The sequence below is a fragment of the Rhinoraja longicauda genome, chromosome 6 (genome assembly GCF_053455715.1).
Source record: "Rhinoraja longicauda isolate Sanriku21f chromosome 6, sRhiLon1.1, whole genome shotgun sequence".
Taxonomy (NCBI): domain Eukaryota; kingdom Metazoa; phylum Chordata; class Chondrichthyes; order Rajiformes; family Arhynchobatidae; genus Rhinoraja; species Rhinoraja longicauda.
This window is the reverse complement of record NC_135958.1, coordinates 39,053,433-39,077,079: the sequence shown is the minus strand read 5'-3', so window position 1 is coordinate 39,077,079 and position 23,647 is coordinate 39,053,433. Positions and strand designations below refer to the sequence as shown.

Genomic DNA, 23,647 nt, shown 5'->3' with positions numbered 1-23,647 from the left:
TTTTGATTTGTGTAATTTGATTATTTGATTCACTCTAGCTCCATTGTTCCACACTGATAAGTAACAGCATTTCTATGTTAATTTGGAGTTGAATACTTGTAGGAAAGCATCTGACCACCATATTTGTGCAAGAAGGGACTACAGATGCTGGTTTAAACCGAAGATCGACACAAAAAGCTGGAGTGACTCAGCGGGTCCCGAAACGTCACCCATTCCTTCTCTCCAGAGATGCAGCCTGTCCCGTTGAGTTACTCCAGCTTTTTGTGTCTATCTTCCACCACCATATTTTCTCTATTCAATGTCTGTTCTCCTTCCTGGAATGAAAAAATAATCAGATGGAGCAACATTTAACAAGGGTACCAGCACCAATAGTATTGCTAATTAGAGAAACTAACATAGAAGGACTAAGGCAGATAAAGAGAACATCAGGACCTAGAAGGCAAAAGGTTAGATGATAATTAATTTTCAAAATTATTTCATTTAAAATGATTTTATGTTTTTCAATGTCAGATAGGTTCAGTTATGACAGACAGTAAAGCGTGGCGTAACTTTTAGTTTACACTTTTCTAAAGAGGTTTGCGGCCAGGCTTGTTATGATTACTTTATACAAACTCTGTTTTCATTCAGAGCCTCTCAATCTGCCCCCACAACGGTCTCAGCCAGCAAGAAAACCTTTGTGGGGGCAAGTTCTGTAAGATTGCAATATCGATGATCGACTGGATCCAAACAGCAAAATAATGACCAATGAGTTGCTCTCTGTAGAGTGACCAGAGTTATGTGTAGGAAGGAACTACAGATGCTGGTCTACACCGAAGATAGACACAAATGCTGAAGTAAGGAGGGTATCGACCAAAAACATCGGCGATTGCTTCTCTCCAGAGATGCTGCCTGTCCCACTGAGTTACTCCAGCATTTTGTGTCTGTCTTCAGAATAGCCAGAGTTGAATGGATCATTGGAGAAAGCAGCAGAACACATACTCACCGCCAGGAGTGAGCTGGCATGTTCCCAGGACTCCACTGAACCTTCAGTCTCCACTGGGAGATTTAGATCCAATGTCTGGGCACCGTTTCACAGGAAATTAGTGAACCTTTGGGAGAATGAAAGGAAAATATCAGCTTGTATTCTGCACAGCCAGTGGCACAGGAAAAGATTCTGGATAATTAGTTACAGATGCTATGGGAATATCTGGTAATCTGGGAAGAATCGTGATACATAAAAATACACATAAGCATCGATTTAAAATCCCATCGTTTTTTTATCAGGTAAATTAACTTGCGTATGGAAATTAGGTATGTTTGCAGAAGGCAAATGGCAGTACAAACGCACTGAATCATGCACAGAATAAGCTGAACTTGTTCAATTAGTATTTTCCATTCCAAACCCAAGTTGGCATTTTTCTCCTTGGTTGACGGTTTAAACCGTGCACAATCATTTACAAGATTATGGATTTTGCAATACTCCACGAGTAATTTTCTGCTGTAGTTGATCGTCAATGGTGCTACTCATGGGACGTCATCTTTATAAATGTCATTGATTATTTTACAAAATGCACAATCGTACAGTCAACACCCCATTTTAAAGATATATTATAAAACAATGTTTATTTTGGTAGGATAAATTTCCATGCTTGCATTCTGAAATGCAGGATATTTGGGCAAGCTACTTACCACCCCTGCTGACAATACAGTTTCCCCTATCTAGACACGATACATTTACACTTGCATTTACATTGTAAGTGTGGATATTTAATTTTGAAAACAAGTTCATAAATTCATAGGAGCAGAATTGGGTCATTCGGGCCATCGAGCCTACTCCATCATTCAATCATGTCTGATCTATTTTTCCCTCTCAACCCCATTCCCCTGCCTTCTTCCCATAACCTTTGACACGTTTACTAATCAAAAATCTATCAATGTCTGCTTTAAAAATGCATAAAGGTTTGGCCTTCACGGACGGCTGTGGCAATGAAGTCCACAGATTCATTATCCTCTGGCTAAAGAAATTCCTCCTCCTCTCTTTTCTAAAGGTACGTTATTTTATTCTGAGCTGTGCCCTATGGTTGTGGACTCTCCCACTAGTGGAAACATTCTCTCCATATCCACTCTATCCAGGGCCATTCATCATTTGGTTTCAATAAGATCCTCATTCTTGAAAACTCCCCGAAAATATCAAAAGCTCATCATACTTAAAGGCAAACAAGTATGCAAGATTCTTCCAATAATTTGTTCCTTATGTTAATATGTGATTGGTCCATGAATATGTACAAAAATCATATGTTAATAAATATTAGTTTGCAACAGGATCTAATATATTGATCGTTGTTTAAAAATTGTGGAACACAGTTTGGTTTTCAATTTCAAGATAATTCTGCAACATGTATTTTTGACCTAAATTATAAAGTGTCAGATTTATACAGTATGGAAAGAAGCACTTTGGCTCATCGTTACCCTCTCTGAGCTGGTCCCATTTGTCTATATTTAGCCCAAATCCCTCGACACCTTTCCAATCTGACTGTTATTTTAAATGTTGTAATTGTATCAGCCTCCCCAAATTCCTCCAACAGTTTGTTCCATGTACCAACCACTCTGTATCAATACATTGTTCCTAAGTTTCCTTTTAAATCTTTCCCATCTCATCTTAAACCTATGCTGTTCCTACCCTGGGCTTTAAAATAAGGCAACACACAAAGATTTTGCTTGGTTTAGAATCTGACGTTCCTCTTTTACAACATTGGTTTTGATTTGCTGCTTTCCGCAGGGATTTGGAGCATGTACTCAGTGAGCAGCGAGGCTGCACTCCCAATAAAATTGCTGTCAAAATGGGATGTAAAAAAGCACAGCATAAGTCACATTCAAGCCTCTCTTACAGAATATGAAATACGTTTTGGACACAGGACATAAGAGCTAGATAGAGCTCTTAAGGATAGCGGAGTCAGGGGGTATGGGGAGAAGGCAGGAACGGGGTACTGATTGAGAATGATCAGCCATGATTACATTGAATGGCGGTGCTGGCTCGAAGGGCCGAATGGCCTCCTCCTGCACCTATTGTCTAGTGTCTATAGACATGGAAGAAGCCCGAGCAGAGCATTCTTTTTTTAAATCTACAGACAGAATAAAATTCATACTTGACAAATTATATATTTTTTCATAGTTATTCGTGGAGTTGTAAAGTAGAAATTACGACCTAAAATGTCATTAATGACTTGGTTACCATGATTAACAAGAAACAAATCTCTGTTTAATACCAAAGATCGCAGACATCTCCTTTATTGACTTAAAAAGTGAACTCGTTTAAATTCATGAAAAATCGGGATCGTCAAATGATTCTGCCTGTCCAGTGACACAGTGCATCCTGTGGAGACATTCCTGTGATTTCTGTATTTAATTCTGAGCGATGGCAGCGTGCGCATGGGCACCCTGCTCCGTGGAATCCAAAAAAAGAAAAGAGGTGAACCTGCTCACTGAATATTGAAAGTCCCTCATGTTCCAGAGTGACTGTCTGGGTGAGATACGGAAGAGAGGTTTGATGGATGTCCCAGCGCTTAATGATACCCACACCAAGAGCACAGAACAATCTGTAGGAAAGAAAACTGCAGATGCTGGTTAAAATCGAGGGTAGACAAACAATGCTGGAGTAGCTCAGCGGGTCAGGCAGCATCTTGGGAGAGTTTCTCCAGCATTGTGTGTCCACCACAGAACAAGTCTGCCTTTCAAGGATAGACAACTGTGGGTTTGTCACCATCAATGAGGAATTAAATCTTAAAACATATTGAACCAGTGTTCACTGAAAACACAGGTGAATCCATACAGTTTAGTACATTTGTTTTGGTTTATTATTGCTACACGTATCAAGTGCTATACAGTGAAAAGCTATGACTAGCATTTGATTCAGTCAAATCATACTTTACTTGATCACAAACAGGATACAAAAGTACAACAGATAAATTGATAATTGTTAATGTTTTGCAGACTATCCAAAAATATACAACACCTTCGCTCAGTCCGCCTCAACCAACCTGATCTCCCGGTGGCTGAGCACTTCAACTCCCTCTCCCACTCCCAGTCTGACCGTTCTGTCATGGGCCTCCTCCAGTGCCATAGTGAGGCCCACTGGAAATTGGAGGAACAGCACCTCATATTTCGCTTGGGCAGCTTGCAGCCCAGCGGTATGAACATTGACTTCTCCAACTTTAGATAGTTCCTCTCTTCCCCTCCCCCTTCCCAGTTCTCCCTCTATCTTCCTGTCTTCACCTATATCCTTCCTTTGTCCCGCCCACCTGACATCAGTCTGAAGAAGGGTCTCGACCCGAAACGTCACCCATTCCTTCTCTCCTGAGATGCTGCCTGACCTGCTGAGGGCACATTGAGAGGCAGAAACTGTTTTAGTTAGTAGTTTCAGGGAAGTGGTTACGCTGCAGGCTGAGTCAGGTGGAGATGGGTGACCTCCAGAAGGGATAGGCAGGTAATACAGGAGTACATAATGGTTAACTCCCTCAAACAAATAAACCAGTGTGGCTAATAAAAATGTTTTGAAATCCCTGGTTCAGGCCACTTTCTCATCCACATTGGGCCACTTTTATAGGGGCCAAATAATTTACAAACCCGCGTGTCTTTGGGATGTGGGAGGAAACTGGTGCGTTTACAGGGAGAATGTGCAAACCACACAGACAGCACCCGAGATCAGGGTTTAACCTGGGTCTCTGGCGCTGTGAATTGAAGAATAGTTAGTATTCATGTATTATTCTCTAATTGAATATTAGTGATTAAAAGATATTTGCTTATACAATAATGAACATTAACTGAAATTTGCAATTAATATAACTGGTGAACTAATTTCCTTCATTTCATTTAAATGAGGAGATTTATTAACTTTCCTTTTAATAACCCATTATATCTCATTAATTCCTCTCATGGTCGATGGAATGAGGAATCTATCACTGGCGTTTTGTGTTTTTAGTTGTCTCATTAAAGGCTCCATTGACCTGTTGATTACTTGCATAATTAGCCTCCTGCTGAAAATGAGTTGGGTTGATGGCTGTGCATCTCTAAGCAAGAGGTCCAGGCATGAATCCATTGACTAGGTAGAACTGCGTGCATCTCGGTCCTCAATAACCTGTCCCATCATGCAGAAAATTCAAGCTGCACTCTGCACTCATACCTTAGAATTGAACACTTAGAAAAACACGTCAGTCAGTGTCTCTGCTCAAAGGGGTTGGAAATATAACAAGCAATTTGTCTTTTGAAATCTGGTAAGCCTCATCCTGTTGATGCTTTTTTTTCTTCTTGAATTTGGTCTGTTTGACTCTGGAGATTAGGAAAAGAAAATCCACCGTTGCCTCTTTTAATAAAAACTGAAATATTTCAATAAAAACTGAAATCTAGTATATTAATATCAGCAGTTCATGATATTGTAATATATTGGTAGTGCAGATTTAAACTATATATGGGAGCCGTGATCCAATGCTGCCTAAACAGGATTATCAAGCTTTTGTTTTCATGTGAACAGGTCACATGAAAACAAAAGCTTGATAATCCTGTTTAGGCAGGATTCTGATCTCCAGGCATCCAGTCTGTGGAACCTGTGGAAGTTTGCTTCACACCATTAGCTCGGCCAAGCACATATACCAATTGTCCACGCGTGCGGTTCCTCTTGTACTGAGCTACATTACTATTGCTGTAAAATAGACTGTAAACTAGAATGTAAAAATTGTAAATGGTATGGTAACCTTGTTGGTTGGAACCTGTAAATACAGCTGTATGTTTATCATACTTTCATGAGTATATTAAGGTGTTAAGTAATCACTTGCCATGCCAATGGACAAACCAGCCAATAATAGCCTAAATACATATGCTGAAATCTGTACTTTGTGATTTATATTGTAGGTGGTTGATGCACTGGTTTTGAATTTCTAGAATTCCTTAGATTCGGAGAAGGTGCCATTTGCCTGGAAAATAGTGAATGTAACTTTTTTTTTTAAAGAGACAGAAACCAAGAAACTATAAGCCAGTAAGTTTAATATCTGTCATATGTGGACATTTAGAATTGGTTAATAAAGGCATTTTAGCAATGCGTTTAGAAAAACTCGTACCTTCAACACAGTTTTCCAGTTTCTTTTTTGGTGGTTCCTGCACAAATTTGGAAAAGTTTGCATTTTAATTCTAAATCCAGTATCTTAGATGCTGGCTGTGTATTCGGAACTATAGTTCTCCAGAATGTTAAAGCATTATATTAATTTCAATTTGATCATTTTCTTGTAGTGGGAATAAATCTTAGTTTAATTTACTGCCAGAGTCTTTTAAATCAGTTTATTTCTCATTTGAGGTTGATCGCCTAGAAGTCGTCAACAGTTTGTTCGAGTGATTTTCAACCCAGGAACCAAAAGTGATGCTGTAAGTTGTCTAATCTTTTTTCTCTTATTGATAACTATACCTGCACCAATACACCATCCTGGAAAGTTTCCAGTCAGGTTTCAGAGCCCACCACAGCACAGAGTCTGCCTTGTTGAAGGTACACAACAACCTGCTTCTCGCCATCGACACCGGCGACTGTGCAATCCTGCTCCTTCTCGACCTCAGCGCAGCGTTCGATACAGTGGACCACACCATCCTTATTGACCGTCTCCGGTACGCAGTTGGCATTGATGGCACTGCCCTGAGCTGGTTCGCTTCGTACCTCAAAGATAGGAGTTTCGCCATCAACATAGGCAGTTATTCCTCTGCTCCAGCTAGCCTCTCCTGCGGAGTTCCACAAGGCTCCATCCTAGGCCCCATTCTCTTCTCTCTATACATGCTCCCCCTTGGCCAAATCATTCAAAGGCACGGCATTTCTTTCCACTGCTATGCCGATGACACTCAGCTTTACCTCCCCCTGAAACCCAACAACCAGTCAAATTTAAACAGCCTCTTACACTGCCTTGAGGACATAAAATGTTGGATGGCACAGAACTTCCTCCAATTAAATGAGAGCAAGTCTGAGGTCATCCTATTCGGCCCCCCCGACTCCATCAAATCGATAACAGGCAGTCTTGGAAGTCTATCCTGCCTAGTCAAACCGCATGTCAAAAACCTCGGCATGATATTTGACTCTGCATTAAAATTTGATAAGCAAGTCAACGCTGTGGTAAAAGCCAGCTTCTTCCAACTTCGAACCATAGCTAAAATCAAACCTTTCCTCCAATTCGACGACACAGAAAAAATCATTCACGCTTTCATTTCCTCCCGCCTAGACTACTGCAACTCCCTATACACTGGGATCAGCCAATCTTCCCTGTCCCGCCTGCAACTGGTCCAAAACGCCGCAGCGAGACTCCTGACGGGTACCCGTAAAAGGGACCACATCACCCCGATTCTGGCCTCTCTCCACTGGCTCCCTGTACGGTACAGAATCAACTTCAAGCTCCTCCTATTCACGTATAAAGCCCTAAATGGACATTCCCCCCCACATCAAAAATCTTCTAACCCCCCTCTCTAACTCCAGGTCCCTCAGGTCGGCCTACTTGGGGCTACTCACTATCCCGCGGTCTAGGCGTAAGCTCAGGGGTGACCGCGCTTTTGCGGTTGCAGCTCCTAGACTGTGGAACAGCATCCCTCTCCCCATCAGAACTGCCCCCTCCATCGACTCCTTTAAGTCCAGGCTCAAAACCTATTTCTACTCCCTAGCGTTTGAGGCTCATTGAGGAGGCGCTGTGAACTGTTTGCGTGCCACTGTATGTTTCTTTTTTTTTCCTTAGTACCTAATCAGATGTACAGCACTTTGGTCAACGTGGGTTGTTTTTAAATGTGCTATACAAATAAAATTGACTTGACTTGACTTGACTATAAATTGTTATTGCTTGACTACACTTCTTCCCACCCTGTCTCCTGCAAAATGTCTATCCCCTACTTCCAATTCCTCCGTCTACGCCGCATCTGCGCCCAGGATGAGGTGTTTCACACTGGGGCATCAGAGATGTCCTAATTCTTTAGGAAACGGGGCTTCCCCTCTTCCATTATAAATGAGGCTCTCACTAGGGCCTCCTCCATATCCTGCAGCTCCGCTCTTGCTTCCCCTCCCCCCATTCGTAACAAGGACAGAATCCCCCTTGTCCTCACCTTCCAGCCCATCAGCCAGAGTATACAACAAATTATCCTCCAGCATTTCCGTCACCTCCAACGGAATCCCTCTACTGGCCACATCTTCCCATCTCCTCCCCTCTCTGCTTTCCGCAGAGACCGTTCCCTCCGTAACTCCCTGGTCCACTTGTCCCTTCCTACCCAAACCACCCCCTCCCCAGGCACTTTCCCCTGCAACAGCAGGAGATGCAACACCTGTTCCTTTACCTCCCCCCTCTACTCCATCCAAGGACCCAAACAGTCTTTCCAGGCGAGGCAGAGGTTCACCTGCACCTCCTCCAACCTCATTTACTGTATCCAGGTGTCAACTTCTCTACATCGGTGAGCGCAGGCTCGGCGATCGTTTCGCTCAGTCCACCTTAACCAGCCTAATCTCCCGGTGGCTGAGCACTTCAACTCCCCCTCCCAGTCTGACCTTTCTGTCGTGGGCCTCCTGTAGTGCCATAGTGAGGCCCATCGCAAATTGGAGGAATAGCACCTCATATTTTGCTTCGGCAGCTTACAGCCCAGCGGTATGAACATTGACTTCTCCAACTTTAGATAGCTCCTCTGTCCCTCTCTTCCCCTCCCCCTTCCCAGTTCTACCTCTATCTTCCTGTCTCGACCTATATCCTTTCTTTATCCCGCCCCCCCTGACATCAGTCTGAAGAAGGGTCTCAACCCGAAACGTCACCCATTCCCTCTCTCATAGATGCTGCCTGACCTGCTGAGTTACTCCAGCATTTTGTGATACCTACGATTTGTACCAGCATCTGCAGTTATTTTCCTGCAGTTTTCAAATGGTATCTTGATAGTATGAATCGGGATGCAACTGTTTATTCTTTTTGGAAGGAAATGAGAGCAGCTTTCAGGTCACGTGAATAAACCTTAATTTACAAGAACAGCTTATTAAACAATAAAGTTAGCATCAGACTTAAATCACTCAATTATACACAGGTTCAGATTGTGCAATATTTGGGTGTAGAGTAACGGCTTGTGTTCAAATAAAGTTAAAGCTGAATTCATTTTCTTTATTCATGTAAGTAAATCCCATGGAATTAATTAATATTTTGGCTCAGCCAAGCCTTTACTTCTTAATGAATCTGTTTTTCACACTTTGGGCAGGAAGGACTATACATTTATTTATTAAATGAAGAAATATCATATCATATCATATCATATATCTACAGCCGGAAACAGGCCTTTTCGGCCCTCCAAGTCCGTGCCGCCCAGTGATCCCCGTACATTAACACTATCCTACACCCACTAGGGACAATTTTTACATTTACCCAGCCAATTAACCTACATACCTGTACGTCTTTGGAGACGTAACAGGAAAGAAAATGCTGTCTTGTTATATACAGGGGACTGAAAAAGAAAACCATTGATTGCATTTAGAAATTATTTTAGTCCATGGATCAATGATAATCTCCATATCAATGAAATTGTTCCATATGATTTTGCATCTTACCCAGATATGCAGCCTGGGAAATTAACATTTTCCTTTCTTGATATCTCAGTCCAGGAAATGTTCTGGACACTTATTAATGACTTGGTTTTCCTTGCAGTTGAAGAGTGCTTCTAACTGCAAAGGTGAGAGATTCCCTATTTCTATTTGCAGAGGTTCAGTGCATTCACTACTGACATTCTCCCCCTTCTAGGCTGTGCATGTTGCAGGCACTATAACTGTGTGTGCAGTGAAATGGAGAATATGGCAGACTTTTCTCCACTGTAGCTACCAAGATGTGAAGGGATACTCTGTCAGTAAGTGGCAGCGTTTGGCTTGAAATCTATAACCATGTATGACAATGAGGATTACTTCTGTTAAAAATGATAAATGGAGCCACCTGATTGAGTTACAAGGCAATAAAAAGTTTCAGTTCTTCAGATCTTATCATATGAAGGCCACAGCATTGTCCCATACACCAGCACCAAAAGCATGAGAATGGAGTGCTATTGATACTTTGATTTTCACAGCTTTTTGACGTGAGATAGAAATATTGCAGGGACACATTGTGCAAATCTATTTGTGTTAATGTAGGTAACAGCTGAAGAATGGCACAGAGAAAGAACAACCATGAATGATGCATTAGAAATATTCAGCACTGCACAAAGTTCCACAAGGAAACACGCTCTTTTCTTGTCCCTAGGGCTTCTTGTGCGTTTCAACTGTCTGAAAGTGGTCTGACATCTTCAAAGGAGTATCTGGGTCATTTGGGTGCTTCCTGTCATGGGTCTGCTCGTTCTTGCCTCTTGTCCACGAAGGGGATTTTAAATGCGTTCCACGTGAAATAATTGGATACATCAATGGTTGGTTCAGTTCTACAAAACAAGATGGAACAATGATTGTACGATGGGCTTTAAGGACTCCATTAACCTCCAAGCACCAAAATATATCTTAGTTATTGCCACCAAAGTGTATTTCAAATATAGAGTACAGCTTGCAAGGTTTGGAGAGGGCAGTTTATTTTGCCTCACTGAGAAGGATTCTAGTACTCGAAATATGCAGCTGGCGGGAATGCTGTGAGAAGTATTGTTTCCCTCCAGTCAACTGTAAGCTGGCAGTTCAGACACAGAACCATGGTAAGTCTATTTGTCGGATAACTATGGGGCAATACAGTCTTACTAATTAAACAGAGGTTGCACTGATGTCATTCAGACAGCCAATTTTCCATTAAATATGCAGTACCTTGTCCAATATGTGACTATTTGCACTCTTCACCCCTCTCAACTTCTCTCCTTCCCTTCCTCCATCCCTCTTCCTCCACCCACCAGAAGCAGCCATCAACATCAGTCTAACAGTCGTCTAGGCTAGGGGGGTATAATCTTGCTGGCTGCCAAAGTCACCATGGGTGGAATTTGTTCCTCACTGCAGGGCTTGTGTTCAATGGGCAGGCTGCTTGGGGTCAAGTGTATTAAAATGCAGTCCACAATGCCCTCCGCTGATGGCAAAATCCCAGCTGCTGGTTCTTTCCTGGCCTGGGACTCAGCTTTGCTAGGTCAGGTAACGAAGGAAATCAGGTATTCCGTACCAATCTCTTAAGAAACAGCCTGTTCTTTCTGTCTGAAAGAAAGGAACATGCTGTTCAAAATATAATTGTTGTTAACCTCAATCTTGGCGCTTTAATTGATATTCTTTAAAAATATATATATTTCTGGATGTCTTAGTAAAGCTCAAGAGTTAAAAAAACTACAGGGCGCCATTTCTTACTGAATGACTGGTGATCCATCCTTTACTTGGTAAATGCAATGAAGTTTGAATGTGATCAGAGATTTATTAATTGTCACATGATCAGATTGTACTGATGTCAAAGACCATGTGATTGAATTGCCAAAGGTTCAGACGATGGGTCTTTGACCTGAAATGTCAACTTTTCTTTTCCCACAGATGCTGCCTTACCTATCGCATGTTTCCAGCACCTTCAGCTTTTATTAAGGTTATTAAGGTAGACACAAAATGCTGGAGTAACTCAGCGGGTCAGGCAGCATCTCAGGAGAAAATGGATAGCTGACATTTTGGGTTGAGACACTTCTTCAGATTGCTCTTAAAAAAAACAAAATTCTTCATCTAATGTATTTATGTCATTTGTAAATTAAATTAAATCCCTTTCACTTTCAGCAGAAGGTCTCCTTATGAGGGCTCACACTCAACAACAAATGATGTATTGGGAAAGCACTTTCAATGGAGCAAAGCATTGCATGGAACATCTCAAGAGCTTAGGCAAACATAATTTTACACTAAGACACATAACAAAAGTTAGGTCAGTAATCAAATACAAGCAACGCTGGATTCTCTTAGGAGAAAATGTATGAGCGATCTAGCAAATTGCCTTCAATCTCTCAAATACGCTGGTTAAAGCAGTGACATTAGACTGTACTTGTAAGCGGAGTGGGGGTGGACGGAGGTGAAACCTGGTGTTTCTGTCCACTTTAACTAATGTTCAGTCATTACATTGGAAGGAAATATTTTAAGTGTGATGAAGATAATATGATTTCCCCTCCCCTCTTGTCAAAATATGACAGGGATCAATGTGAACAACCAGCTTGTGATTACTGTAGATGCATTTTAAAATAATTAGCTCACTAAACCGTGGGAAAAACAGTGCATTGTACTTAAACCCGAGATTTTTCCATGACACAAAGTGAGTTTGTGCACATTTTTGTTTATGTGCAGAAATATAAATGACAGCATAGCAGGATGTGGCTTGGCCCACTGTGTTTATTCACCACACTGCCATTCTAATCCTTCTGGTTGCCCGGATCACATTTATTCAACATTCCCTCCACCATCGTTCTAATGGATCGACTGGGCTTATATTCACTGGAATAATGGATCGACTGGGCTTATATTCACTGGAATTTAGAAGGATGAGAGGAGATCTTATAGAAACATATAAAATTCTTAAGCGACTGGACAAGCTATGCGGGAAAAATGTTACCCATGTTGGGAGAGTCCAGAACCAGGGGTCACAGTTTAAGAATAAGGGGTAGGCCATTTAGGCCATGAGGAAAAACCTTTCCACCCAGAGAGTTGTGAATCTGTGGAATTCTCTGCCATTGAAGGCAGTGGAGGCCAATTCACTGGATGTTTTCAAGACAGAGTTAGATTTAGCTCTTAGCGCTAACGGAATCAAGAGATATGGGGAGAAAGCAGGAATGGGGTACTGATTTTGGATGATCAACCATGATCATATTGAATGGCGGTGCTGGATCGAAGGGTGACTGGCCTACTCCTGCACCTGTTTTCTATGTTTCTAACCTTTTCTCAACTCTTGACCTGATCTGCGGATCAAGCTTTATCTCTGCAGACATGTTTCCCCCTGCTTTGTGCCTTTACTGTCACCGGATTAAAATCATGGAAATCTAACTAAGAGAAGGGAGGAAACCCTTTGCCACAATGAGTGCCTCCTTAACAAGAGCAGTTAGAGTCTGGTAAACAATGAGTGCCTCCTTAACAAGAGCAGTTAAAGTCTGGTAAACAATGAGCGCTTCCTTAACAAGAGCAGTTAGTCTGGTAAACAATGAGTGCCTCCTTAACAAGAGCAGTTAGTCTGGTAAACAATGAGTGCCTCCTTAACAAGAGCAGTTAGTCTGGTAAACAATGAGTGCCTCCTTAACAAGAGCAGTTGGAGTCTGGTAAACAATGGCCAAATCCAAAAACGATTAAATGAATTTTGCTACGGTTTGCATTCTGCACAAAATTTTAAACAATTTACGATCAGAATAGTGGCTTGCCACATGCAAATGTGTCATGTACGCATTTCATTTGATTAGTTCCAGAATACTTCAGTTCTCGATACTTTGAATTATTTGTAGGCTTTGGCACAACAACATCAGTCAAAATTCTAGTTTCCTTCATTCCAAAAAGGATACTCTTTGATTTTAGTGGACAAAAATCTGATCCCAAATTTGCTTTCTATCTTCTGTAATTTTCATCCCAAAGATGCTCATCTTTGCAGCGTTTGCTTGAGGAGGTGCGTCTCACACCAATTCAGTCCCCACACAACTGCCAATTTGAGAACACAAAATCATGCTAGAAATAAAGACTGATTTGAATACATGGAATAGAAGTCGAATGAGGGACACAAAAAAACAAAAATAAGTCTGGGAAAGAAATCAGATCATTTTCCAGCATCAGATTTACAATATGTTGATTGTAGGCAACCTCGTTTAATTTTAAATTTTAATATCCTTTCATCTGAAATCTTTGTTCTTTTAGTATGCTTCTTTGTATAGGTTGTATTCTACCTTAAGTGAGTCATCAAATATACAATCTATAGGTTTCATATTGATTTTGCTTCTCATCTTTACAATGAAGCAGCAGGACCAGAGAGTTAGTGTTTGTCTCAGCCAACCCTCCCTGACACTGACCTGCGGATGAATCCTGTGGTTGACTCTCATCATCGGAATCAGCAAAAACCTCGGCGAGCTCTTGATCGGACATGTCAGTGAGTTCAGTCAGATCCATGAGGTCAAAGTGCACCTCCAGCGATGAGACGCTGCTGAGCGGCTCTGTGAATACAAATGCAGACAAGAATAAGCTTGGTATCCACAGCTTCCCAGGATACCAAGGGCAGGCAGGTTCCCAGGGAACCGGCTGTTTCTCAATCTATAAAACATGAACTACAAAATGCAAGACAAGTGAGAAAGCTCGTGCACTTTTTCCACACCATTACCCCGGACTGCATACTGCACAGAATGATAAGTTGCACCGTGGAACAGAAGGTTGTTTTATAAACAGAACCTGCTAGTCCTTGCGTGACCTTGTAATATTTCACCCAACTGTTTTAGAAAGATTGCACTTCAGTGTGGTGGGAGACGTGGAAAATAATATTTATCCTCCTGCATCAACTTTCCGCCAGGCCGCTTGTAGTAGAACAGAGATGGGTGCCCCAAGGTCTTCAGGATAAATGAAGTCTCTCAGCCCATCACGCTCAGAATTTCATGGGGAACGACCAGTGAAGCTGTGTCGCCTTTTGGCAAGAAATGATCCATCTTGAGGGAATGGTGGATTGGGCGAGAGTGCTTTATGCTAGCCTGGCCCTCACAGATGGTTATCTGTGAAGTGGTTGTGAGGGTTTTACACTCTCACCACTTCTCCTCTGTCCAGTCACCTAAATCACATTCACACCCCGTTTCAGATTTTCTATGGTGATTTTTGTCATGGAACCAAAAATATGTGGATGGATTTATGTGAGATCAATTAATGAGTGGAACCTTTACTCCTGAAAAGATGGAATTAGAACATTGGAAACAAAAGTTGGATCTGCTACTTGACCCCTCGTGCCTGCTCCACCATTCACTGTAATGGCTGATCAATTACTTCTGCACCACTTTCCTGCACCCACTACTCCCACATCTTTGATTTCCTTAATACCTTTAAAAAATAACAGAGTCTCTCTTGAATATATTCAAATACTGAGCTTCTACATCGCTCTTGGCTGAATTCCAAATCTTTATTATGAAACTAGACCAAGTGGACCCGTTGGGCCTAAACCTCTCCTACATTGGTGCAGCACTCTCTTCTCTCCCCTCACCCCCTCCTCCATCCTCCCCCTTCCCCTCAACCCCCTTATCCTCCCTCCTCCCTCCCTCCCTAGGAGATAGATTTAAACTTTAAAATGTGAATAACTTAAAAAATATAACACCGATTGCAATGAAACCTCTTCCATTAGCACCAAAGGGACGGCGGTGAGTAAGGTGGGCCTAAAATTGTCGCGCTATCATGTACCGTTTTAGCTGTAGTTCAGGAACAAACAAACGAGAGTTTTGGTATATAGATTAGAGGAGACATATCCAGCTCCTTTACTTCCAAGCCCTTAAATATTTTGCATGCTGCAAGGTAATTTATTATTATTCTAAACTCAAGCATGTGTTGTTTGTCTTCTATTTTCCTCACATTTGCCCATCTCTTGAAATTGGTTATTTAAGGTCTTTCACAAAGAGCAGCAGCAGCAAATGTTATTTTCTTGATGGTAGATCTTCATTTAAGTTGGTGTAGCACTTTGACTAGCTTGAGTAGACAAGGATAAAGATTACAACTGTCCGCAGTTGATACTGAGACGTGGATTGCTTGGCTGACCATTCCACAGTGAGAGAACTGTCACATTAGTAACAAGAGCTACTACATTACAAAGTGAAGTCTGTTGATTAAGGAAAAGCTATGATGCTTGTGCAGAGACGGTTCATAGGAATGATAGGAGCAGAATTAGGCCATTCGGCCCATCAAGTCTACTCTGCCATTCAATCATGGCTGATCTATCTCTCCCTCTTAACCCCATTCTCCTACCTTCTCCCCATAACCCAATGGGTAAGGGATAATAAGAAATTAAATAATGTTTTTGGACAATCTTCAGAAGCAAAATTTTATTTTCAGATCATCATCATCCAAACAGACCACATTCGTATAAAATTGAAAATGAATGAAGAACATTCCCCAAAGTAATTAAAATATTATATTAAAGTTTACCTAGAAAAATGTAGAATTGTGGATATGATCACCATTCATGGCTTCAAATGGCAGCAACGATGCTTGTGTAGGAAAGGACTGCAGATGCTGGTTTAAACCGAAGATAGACACAAAATGCTGGAGTAACTCAGCAGGACAGGCAGCATCTCTGGAGAGAAAGAATAGGTGACGTGTGTAGGAAGGGACTGCAGATGCTGGTAGGGTCTCGACATGAAACGTCACCCTTTCCTTCTCTCCAGAGATGCTGCCTGTCCCGCTGAGTTACTCCAGCATTTTGTGTCTAGCAATGAAGCTTGTACTGAATTATTTAAAAATAAGTATTGGAATGTATATTTGAGCTATTTGGTTATGATGCCCCGATGATAAAAATGACACAAAGTTTTATGTCCTTTTACATCTGTTGACAAAATGAAAATTTCGTTTTGGCACTTAACTATGTAGGGCAAAGATGAAACTTCAAGAGTTTACTGTGACCATTTGACCATATATCATTACGGTTCACATTTTGTTATGGATGCAGTTTGAAAACATAATGAACTTATCGGATTTTAGAGCTTAGATTTTAACAGTGTTCAATATGCTGGAGAAGACTGAGAGCTCAGTTGCTGAGTATATTCAACAATGAAATGAAAAGATTTTTGGATCTTAAGTGAATCATGGATATATGGGATTAGTGGAGAATTTGGTGCTGTTAATGGCTGAACGGACATGAAGGGCTAATTGGCTACACCTGCTTCTACTCAAACAGTTGACAAGCCACTTAAAAGTTACTCGAGCAAAAGATTTCCAGAGCTATGGGAAATGGATAGGAATATTTAAGTCTTGTTTAAGTTGATGTAGGCATGATGGACTGTGTAGCTACTTGCACTTCTACAAATCGAGAGCGGAGAACAGGATAGATGGGAAAAGGTTTGCTTCCTTTTACCAATGTTTCTCTCACTATAAGACTGGCCAATCGATCTCTGATCGTGTGTTATTTACAACTGTGAAGAAAACTACGCTCACAGTTTGGAAAACTGAGTAAAGGATGCAATGCCCCAACTCATATACAATGTAAAAGAGCCTTAGTTAATATTTTGCATTGGAACCGGAAAGAAACTGCAAGCCATTTGAACATTTGATTCCTCTTACAATGAATCAGATTCAAGATATAATGGCAATGTTTCAGGTAGTAGAACACGGTAGTTAATATATTACTGTAGTTAATACCTACGTCTTCTTTCCACCACCTGCAGTAATCCTGATGTGGAAATTGGGATTCCATCCTCATTCACAGGGGGAATGTGGGATTCTGACTGTCCACAATCCTTTGGCTTCTTTGGACTCTGTTTATATTTGTCATACTCTCCTAAATTGGGGGTGAAATATACATGAATTATTATTTTTTTTAAATCATACCACTGAATTTTAAGGAGGATACTTTGTAACTTTGTCAGCGCCCTTTAGGTGACGACTATTTGCATACCTTGGGTATGCTAACAAAGAATTTCACTGTGACCTGTCACATGTGACAACAAAGTATTCAATTAAATAGATTTATTTCTGTTTCACCAAGTGTTAATATTTATCATTTTTTATCAATGTCAACAATATTCATTGAATTCATTGATATATTTTCTATCAATGACAGACACACATTCATATGTACCCGTTTCATAGAATCTGGGTGTATTTGCCTGTGTCTGGTGCTGGCTGAGGAAAGCCTTCATACATTGCAGTTATTGGTAGCATATGGCAAAATGCATTTTCAATAGGTTAAAATGAGCATTTGTGATGAAAGCAAACCTTTAATGCTTTGGGTCATTGCTTTGCAAAACAGACAGCAGATTCTGGCACCCACACATGCAGAGTTAAACACAAAAATAAGTTAACTGCTGTCAATGACATCCTGTTTCTCAACACGATACACGCACTGCTGCAGTCTGCAATGCAAGCAACGGACACTTTTTGTGCACATTTCATGCAAGAGAAACAGCAAAATACTAAGCTTTGTTTGATCAATTGCAATTGAGTTTTTAAACAGAATATTAATTCACAATTACTATTCGTCTTTCTGCTCCTGGAAAGTTAATGTTATGGCTAGAGCTCCATCTTAAACATTAAAAAAATTCTAATTAAAAAAATGTTTATTCATGTTACATCATCACTTATTTCCGTCCTGTCCATAAGTCCAAATCTATACTTTGTTTTTTTGTACAATGAACAAAAGACGATTTATTATCCCAGTTACGTCCCAGTTTCCTGTCCATGAAGTTACTCAGTTTGAAACCCGTATTGTTCCTTGATTCGCAAGTCTTTTTAGGCTGGAAATATATCCACAGTCTTGTCGAGATTGAGATTTAGGGTGCCTGTTGTACCCTAAACTTTGTGGGAAATATAATCATGCTAAATCACAAAGTCTGGACTGAAATATATTGGCATGTGTAGTAGCACATCCAGTTACATTGTGCACATGTATGTGCCTACAATTATAGAGGACAAGTATAGTTTAAAAGATAAGAGTTTTGGAAGAGCAAAGAAAAATTCATGTTCATAAGTGATAGGAGCAGAATTAGGCCATTCGGCCCATCAAGTCTACTCTGCCGTTCAATCATGGCTGATTTATCTCTCCCTCCTAACCATTCTCCTGCCTTTTTCCCGACACCTGTACTAATCAAGAATCTGTCTATCTCTGCCTTAAAAATATCCATTGATTTGACCGTCACAGTCTTCAGTGGCAATGAATTCCACAGATTCACCACTCGATCACTACGGGTGTCAGGGGCTTTGGGGAGAAGGCAGGAGAATGGTTAAAGAGGGAAAGATAGATCAGCCATGATTGAATGGCGGAGTAGACTTGATGGGCCGAATGGCCTAATTCTGCTCCTATCACTTATGAACTTTTGTTTGCTCTTCCAAAACTCTTATCTTTTAAATTATCCTAACCTCAGATTCACCACCCTCCTACTGAAGAAATTCCTCCTCATCTCCTTCCTGAAGGAACGTCCTTTAATTCTGAGGCTGTGCCCTCTGGTCCTAGACTCTCCCAAAAATTGGCAAAGTGTAATTGCTTGCATTCATTGCAACCATGTTCTTGTGGGTATGAGTGCAGTGTTTGTGAGAAAAATACAGAGGGTTCATAAATTTCATTGGGCAAATTATTTATGTAAAGCAACTGTTGTTGAACTTGTCCCTGTCTAATATGGGACCAATTAATTTCTCAGCCAGTATTCATTAAATATTGATAATTGCTTTGGCAGGGAGAGCAAAATGACGGGTTGCCAAAATAATACAACATGGCATGAAGAAAGAGATCAAACAGAATCTTCACCTATTTCAGTGATGGTACATTCAATAATAGATTCCATAAGATTCACGGGAGTTTTCATTTATGATAATGAAAAATAAACAAAATCCACCAAACAAATGAAAAAAAGCAGCATTTATAAAAAACGAAAAAGTCTAACTTATTTTCTTTGCAATAGTAATTCTACTGGAAATTAAGATTCGTCAGATGTTATTAATGCTGAGTTCTGCTGTCATGCGCAAAAAAATCCTTCAAGAATTACTTAAAGCATAAGATTAGACAACTAACTAGTCATTCACCTCTAACAAGTCAAGCTGCATTTATAGTCATATAAACCTGGATGGTGGATGAAAGGTTTAGTTTAGTTTAGTTTAGAGATACAGCATGGAAACAGGCCCTTCGGCCCACTGAGTCCGACCGACCAGCGATCCCCGCACATTAACACTACCCGACACACACTAGGGACAATTTACACTTCTACCAAGCCAATTTACCTCCAAACCTGTACGTCTTTGGAGTGTGGGAGGAAAGCGAAGATCTCAGAGAAAACCCACGCGGTCACAGGGAGAACGTACAAACTCTGTAAAGGCAGCGCCCGTAGTCGGGATGGAACCCGGGTCTCCGGCAGCAACTCTACCGCTGTGCCACCGTGCCGCCCACGGTAAAATGAAAAACATGCTTGCAACAGCATCACCGGCACAAAGACGCAAAACATAAATTATACAAACATTACACAAAATTCTGTAAGTTAGCATAAAGAAAGAAGATTGTGCGAAAAAGCAAGACATTGGTGCAAAATGCAATTACATTTGTCAAAGTATAATAATGCAAAACTTGCAGTGAACTATTCATGTCTATGCCACAATTATTACGAAGTTATATGGAACATGTGATGGTACAGCACACAGGAACAGGACCTTTGTCCCCACAATGCCTGTGCCGAACATGATGCCAAGACCAACTCTTATCTGCCTGTGTGTAATCCATAACTCCCCTTTCCCTGCATATCCATGTGCCTATCCAAAACGGTACTATTGTATCTGCTGCCACCACCACCCCTGGCAGCGTGTTCCTGGCACCCACCACACTCTGTGTTAAAAAAACTTGTCCCCGCACATCTTCCATAAACTTTGCCCATCTCACCTCAAAGCTATCTAGTATATGATATTTACATCCTGGGAAAAAGGTTCTGATTGTCTACCCTATCTATGCCTCTCATAATTGTATATATTTCTATTAGGTCCCCCCTCAACCTCAACCAGCATTCTAGATTTTAAAAAACCCATGTCTGTCCAACTCTCCTTGCGGTTAATGCCCTCTAATCCAGGCATCATTCTGCTATATCTCCTCTGTACTCTTTCCAAAGCTTCCACATCCTTCCTGCATTGGGGAGATCAGAACTGAACATAATACTCTCAATGCTGCCCAACCCAAATGCTATAATTCTGCATCGTAACTTCATGACTCTTATATTTAATGCTTCAATCAAAGAAGATAAGCAAACCTTATGCCTTCTTTACCACTCTTTACTTTAGAGTTTAGACTTCAGCGATACAGCATGGACACAGGCCCTTTGGTCCACTGAGTCCACGCCAACCAGCGATCACCCCCCTACACTACTAGCACGACCCTACACAGTAGGGACAATTTACAGTTTTTACCAAAACCAATTAACCTGCAAACGTGCATGTTTCTGGAGTGTGGGAGCAAATCAGAGAAAACCCATATAGTCACAGCGAGAACGTACAACCTTAGTACAAACAGCACCTGTAGTCAGGATCAAAGCTGGGGCGCTGTAAGGCAACACCTCCTCCCCTGCACCACTGTGCTGCGTGTCAGTGTAATGGGAGTGCCACTCTATCTACTTGTGTTTCAGGGAGTTATGCATTTGTGCCCCAAGATCCCTCTATACATCAATGCTGTTAAGGGCCTTGCCATTATTTGTATACGTTCCCCTTACATTCAACCTCCAAAGGTGCAATACCTCGCACTTGCTCAGATTGAACTCCATCTGCCTTTCTCTGCCCATTTCTGTAGCTGATATATATCCTGTTGTATACTTTCAAAGCCTTCTTCACATTCCACGACTCCAGCAATCCTAGAGTCATCTGCAAACTTACTAAACAAAGCATCTACATTTACGTTCGGCAGTTATAAATATCATGTCAGTAAATATCACGAACTACAGTATAAGAAGATAACTGCAGATGCTGGTACAAATCGAAGGTATTTATTCACAAAATGCTGGAGTAACTCAGCAGGTCAGGCAGCATCTCGGGAGAGAAGGAATGGGTGACGTTTTGGGTCGAGACCCTTCTTCAGACTGAAGTAAATATCACGAACTACAGTGGTCCTAGCACAGATCCCTCCACTGGTCGCACGCCTCTAGCTGAGTCTGAACTCAGTCTGAAGAAGAGTCTCGACCCGAAACGTCACCCATTCCTTCTCTCCTGAGATGCTGCCTGACCCGCTCAGTTACTCCGGCTTTTTGTGATGCCTTTGATTTGTACCAGCATCTACAGTTATTTTCCTATACCTCTAGCCTGAATATCGTCCTTCCACCTCAACCCTGCAAATACCTTTTGGAGGCCGCACTTGCAATTCTGTGTGCAGTCCTGGTAACTACAATATGGAAAGGATATGGTAACGCTGGAGATTGTGCAATAGCAAACACTAAGATGTTGTCACTCTCATTGTCTTTCTGCATGATAGAAATCAGGTTTCCTTTTATTTATTGACTAATTACCGCTCTAACCTCACTCAGCCTGGACCCCTGCAGGCCGGGGCACACAGTGAGTGGCACAACATTAGGTGGTGTGTGGAATTTTCAGTTCCCACTGTGACTGCATGGGTTTCCTTTGAGCATCTGGCTTCCTCCCACATCTAATCTACAGGCAGTTTAGTAGATTAATTGCCTAAAGTACAGATAGACTGTGGGAGGTAGTTGATGAACATGTGGGGATTAAATGGAATCAGTGTAGATAGGTGTTAATGATCATCGTGGATTCGGTGGGTTCTATAGATAGAGGCAATCTATAAGCATTACCTCTGTACAGGATTTACTTAGTAACGAACCACTAATAAGCTAACAGCTGGGAATTCTATAAATTGGTAAGCTGTCCATTCCTTGCTCCATAATAAATAATCATTTTATATTTCTTGCACATAACTTACATGTTTCAACTAGAGAATTAATTTGTGATAATGTCCTATATCATAGCATAACTTCAGAGGAAAAACAGGTAATTCACTAGCCACAGAAGTGGATCTGCAATCACGCATTATAATCACTTCACTCTTAAATTTCTACTCTTACAGCAACATTTCTTACTTTAACTATGCTCACATTATTCCCTTTATCATGTATCTGTGATCAGTGAATGGCTCAATTCACTGAAATATTAACCCAAGCCTTAAGGATTTTCTCATTGGTATAATATTCTTGCTGAAACAAATCTACTTAGAAATGGCTTGCGATGTCCATTATCTTGCAGCAGGTATTCTACCACCAATTGTCTAATGATTATACAAGGGGCGCTGGCACAGACAGGGCACTCAATAAAGATCAGTCTAAACCGAAGGCTCATATAACATATAACATATAACATATAACAACTACAGCATGGAAACAGGCCTGTCCGGCCCTACCAGTCCACGCCGACCATTCTCCCTGACCTAGTCTCATCTACCTGCACTCAGACCATAACCCTCCAATCCCCTCCTATCCATATACCTATCCAATTTACTCTTAAATAATAAAATCGAGCCAGCCTCCACCACTTCCACCGGAAGCCCATTCCATACAGCCACAACCCTCTGAGTAAAGAAGTTCCCCCTCATGTTACCCCTAAACCTTTGTCCCTCAATTCTGAAGCTATGTCCCCTTGTTGGAATCTTCCCCACTCTCAAAGGGAAAAGCCTACCCACGTCAACTCTGTCCGTCCCTCTCAAAATTTTAAAAACCTCTATCAAGTCCACATTACTACACATTCTCCTTTCTAACCTCAAATCTATTTCCAGCCTCATAGTTTGGATTTAAATCCTGCATATATACCAAAGATTCAGATTTTGCATCATGTCTGCAGTGATTTTTTTTTCTCCAAACAGGCTTGGCATTCATAATTTGTGCTTCAATAAAGTTATAATACATTTAATTCAATTAAACTCATTCGATCAGGACTGCTCTAATATTCAACCACATTGTAAAATTTATTTTGATGATTTGAAAATTGTCCCTTATTAGCCTGACTTACTTTGAATATAGTGATTTTAGCTGATATAAATTAATCCTATTCGTGATA

The 23,647-nt window shown here is 41.1% G+C and overlaps 1 protein-coding gene across 7 annotated transcripts in view; it reads right to left on the bottom strand.

Moving 5' to 3' along the window:
* Positions 1 to 8,918: 8,918 nt before the first annotated feature.
* The window catches only part of dbndd1 (dysbindin domain containing 1), a 44,833-nt gene continuing 30,104 nt past the window's right edge, over positions 8,919 to 23,647 (bottom strand). For all 7 annotated transcript variants that reach the window (XM_078400833.1, XM_078400834.1, XM_078400838.1 and 4 more), the window contains 3 exons: positions 17,274 to 17,408; positions 13,963 to 14,103; positions 8,919 to 10,413 (listed from right to left, as the gene is read on the bottom strand). In XM_078400833.1, coding sequence (XP_078256959.1) covers positions 10,238 to 10,413; positions 13,963 to 14,103; positions 17,274 to 17,408 — 452 coding nt within the window. In that variant the 3' untranslated portion in view covers positions 8,919 to 10,237. The remainder of the gene's footprint in view (positions 10,414 to 13,962; positions 14,104 to 17,273; positions 17,409 to 23,647) is intronic.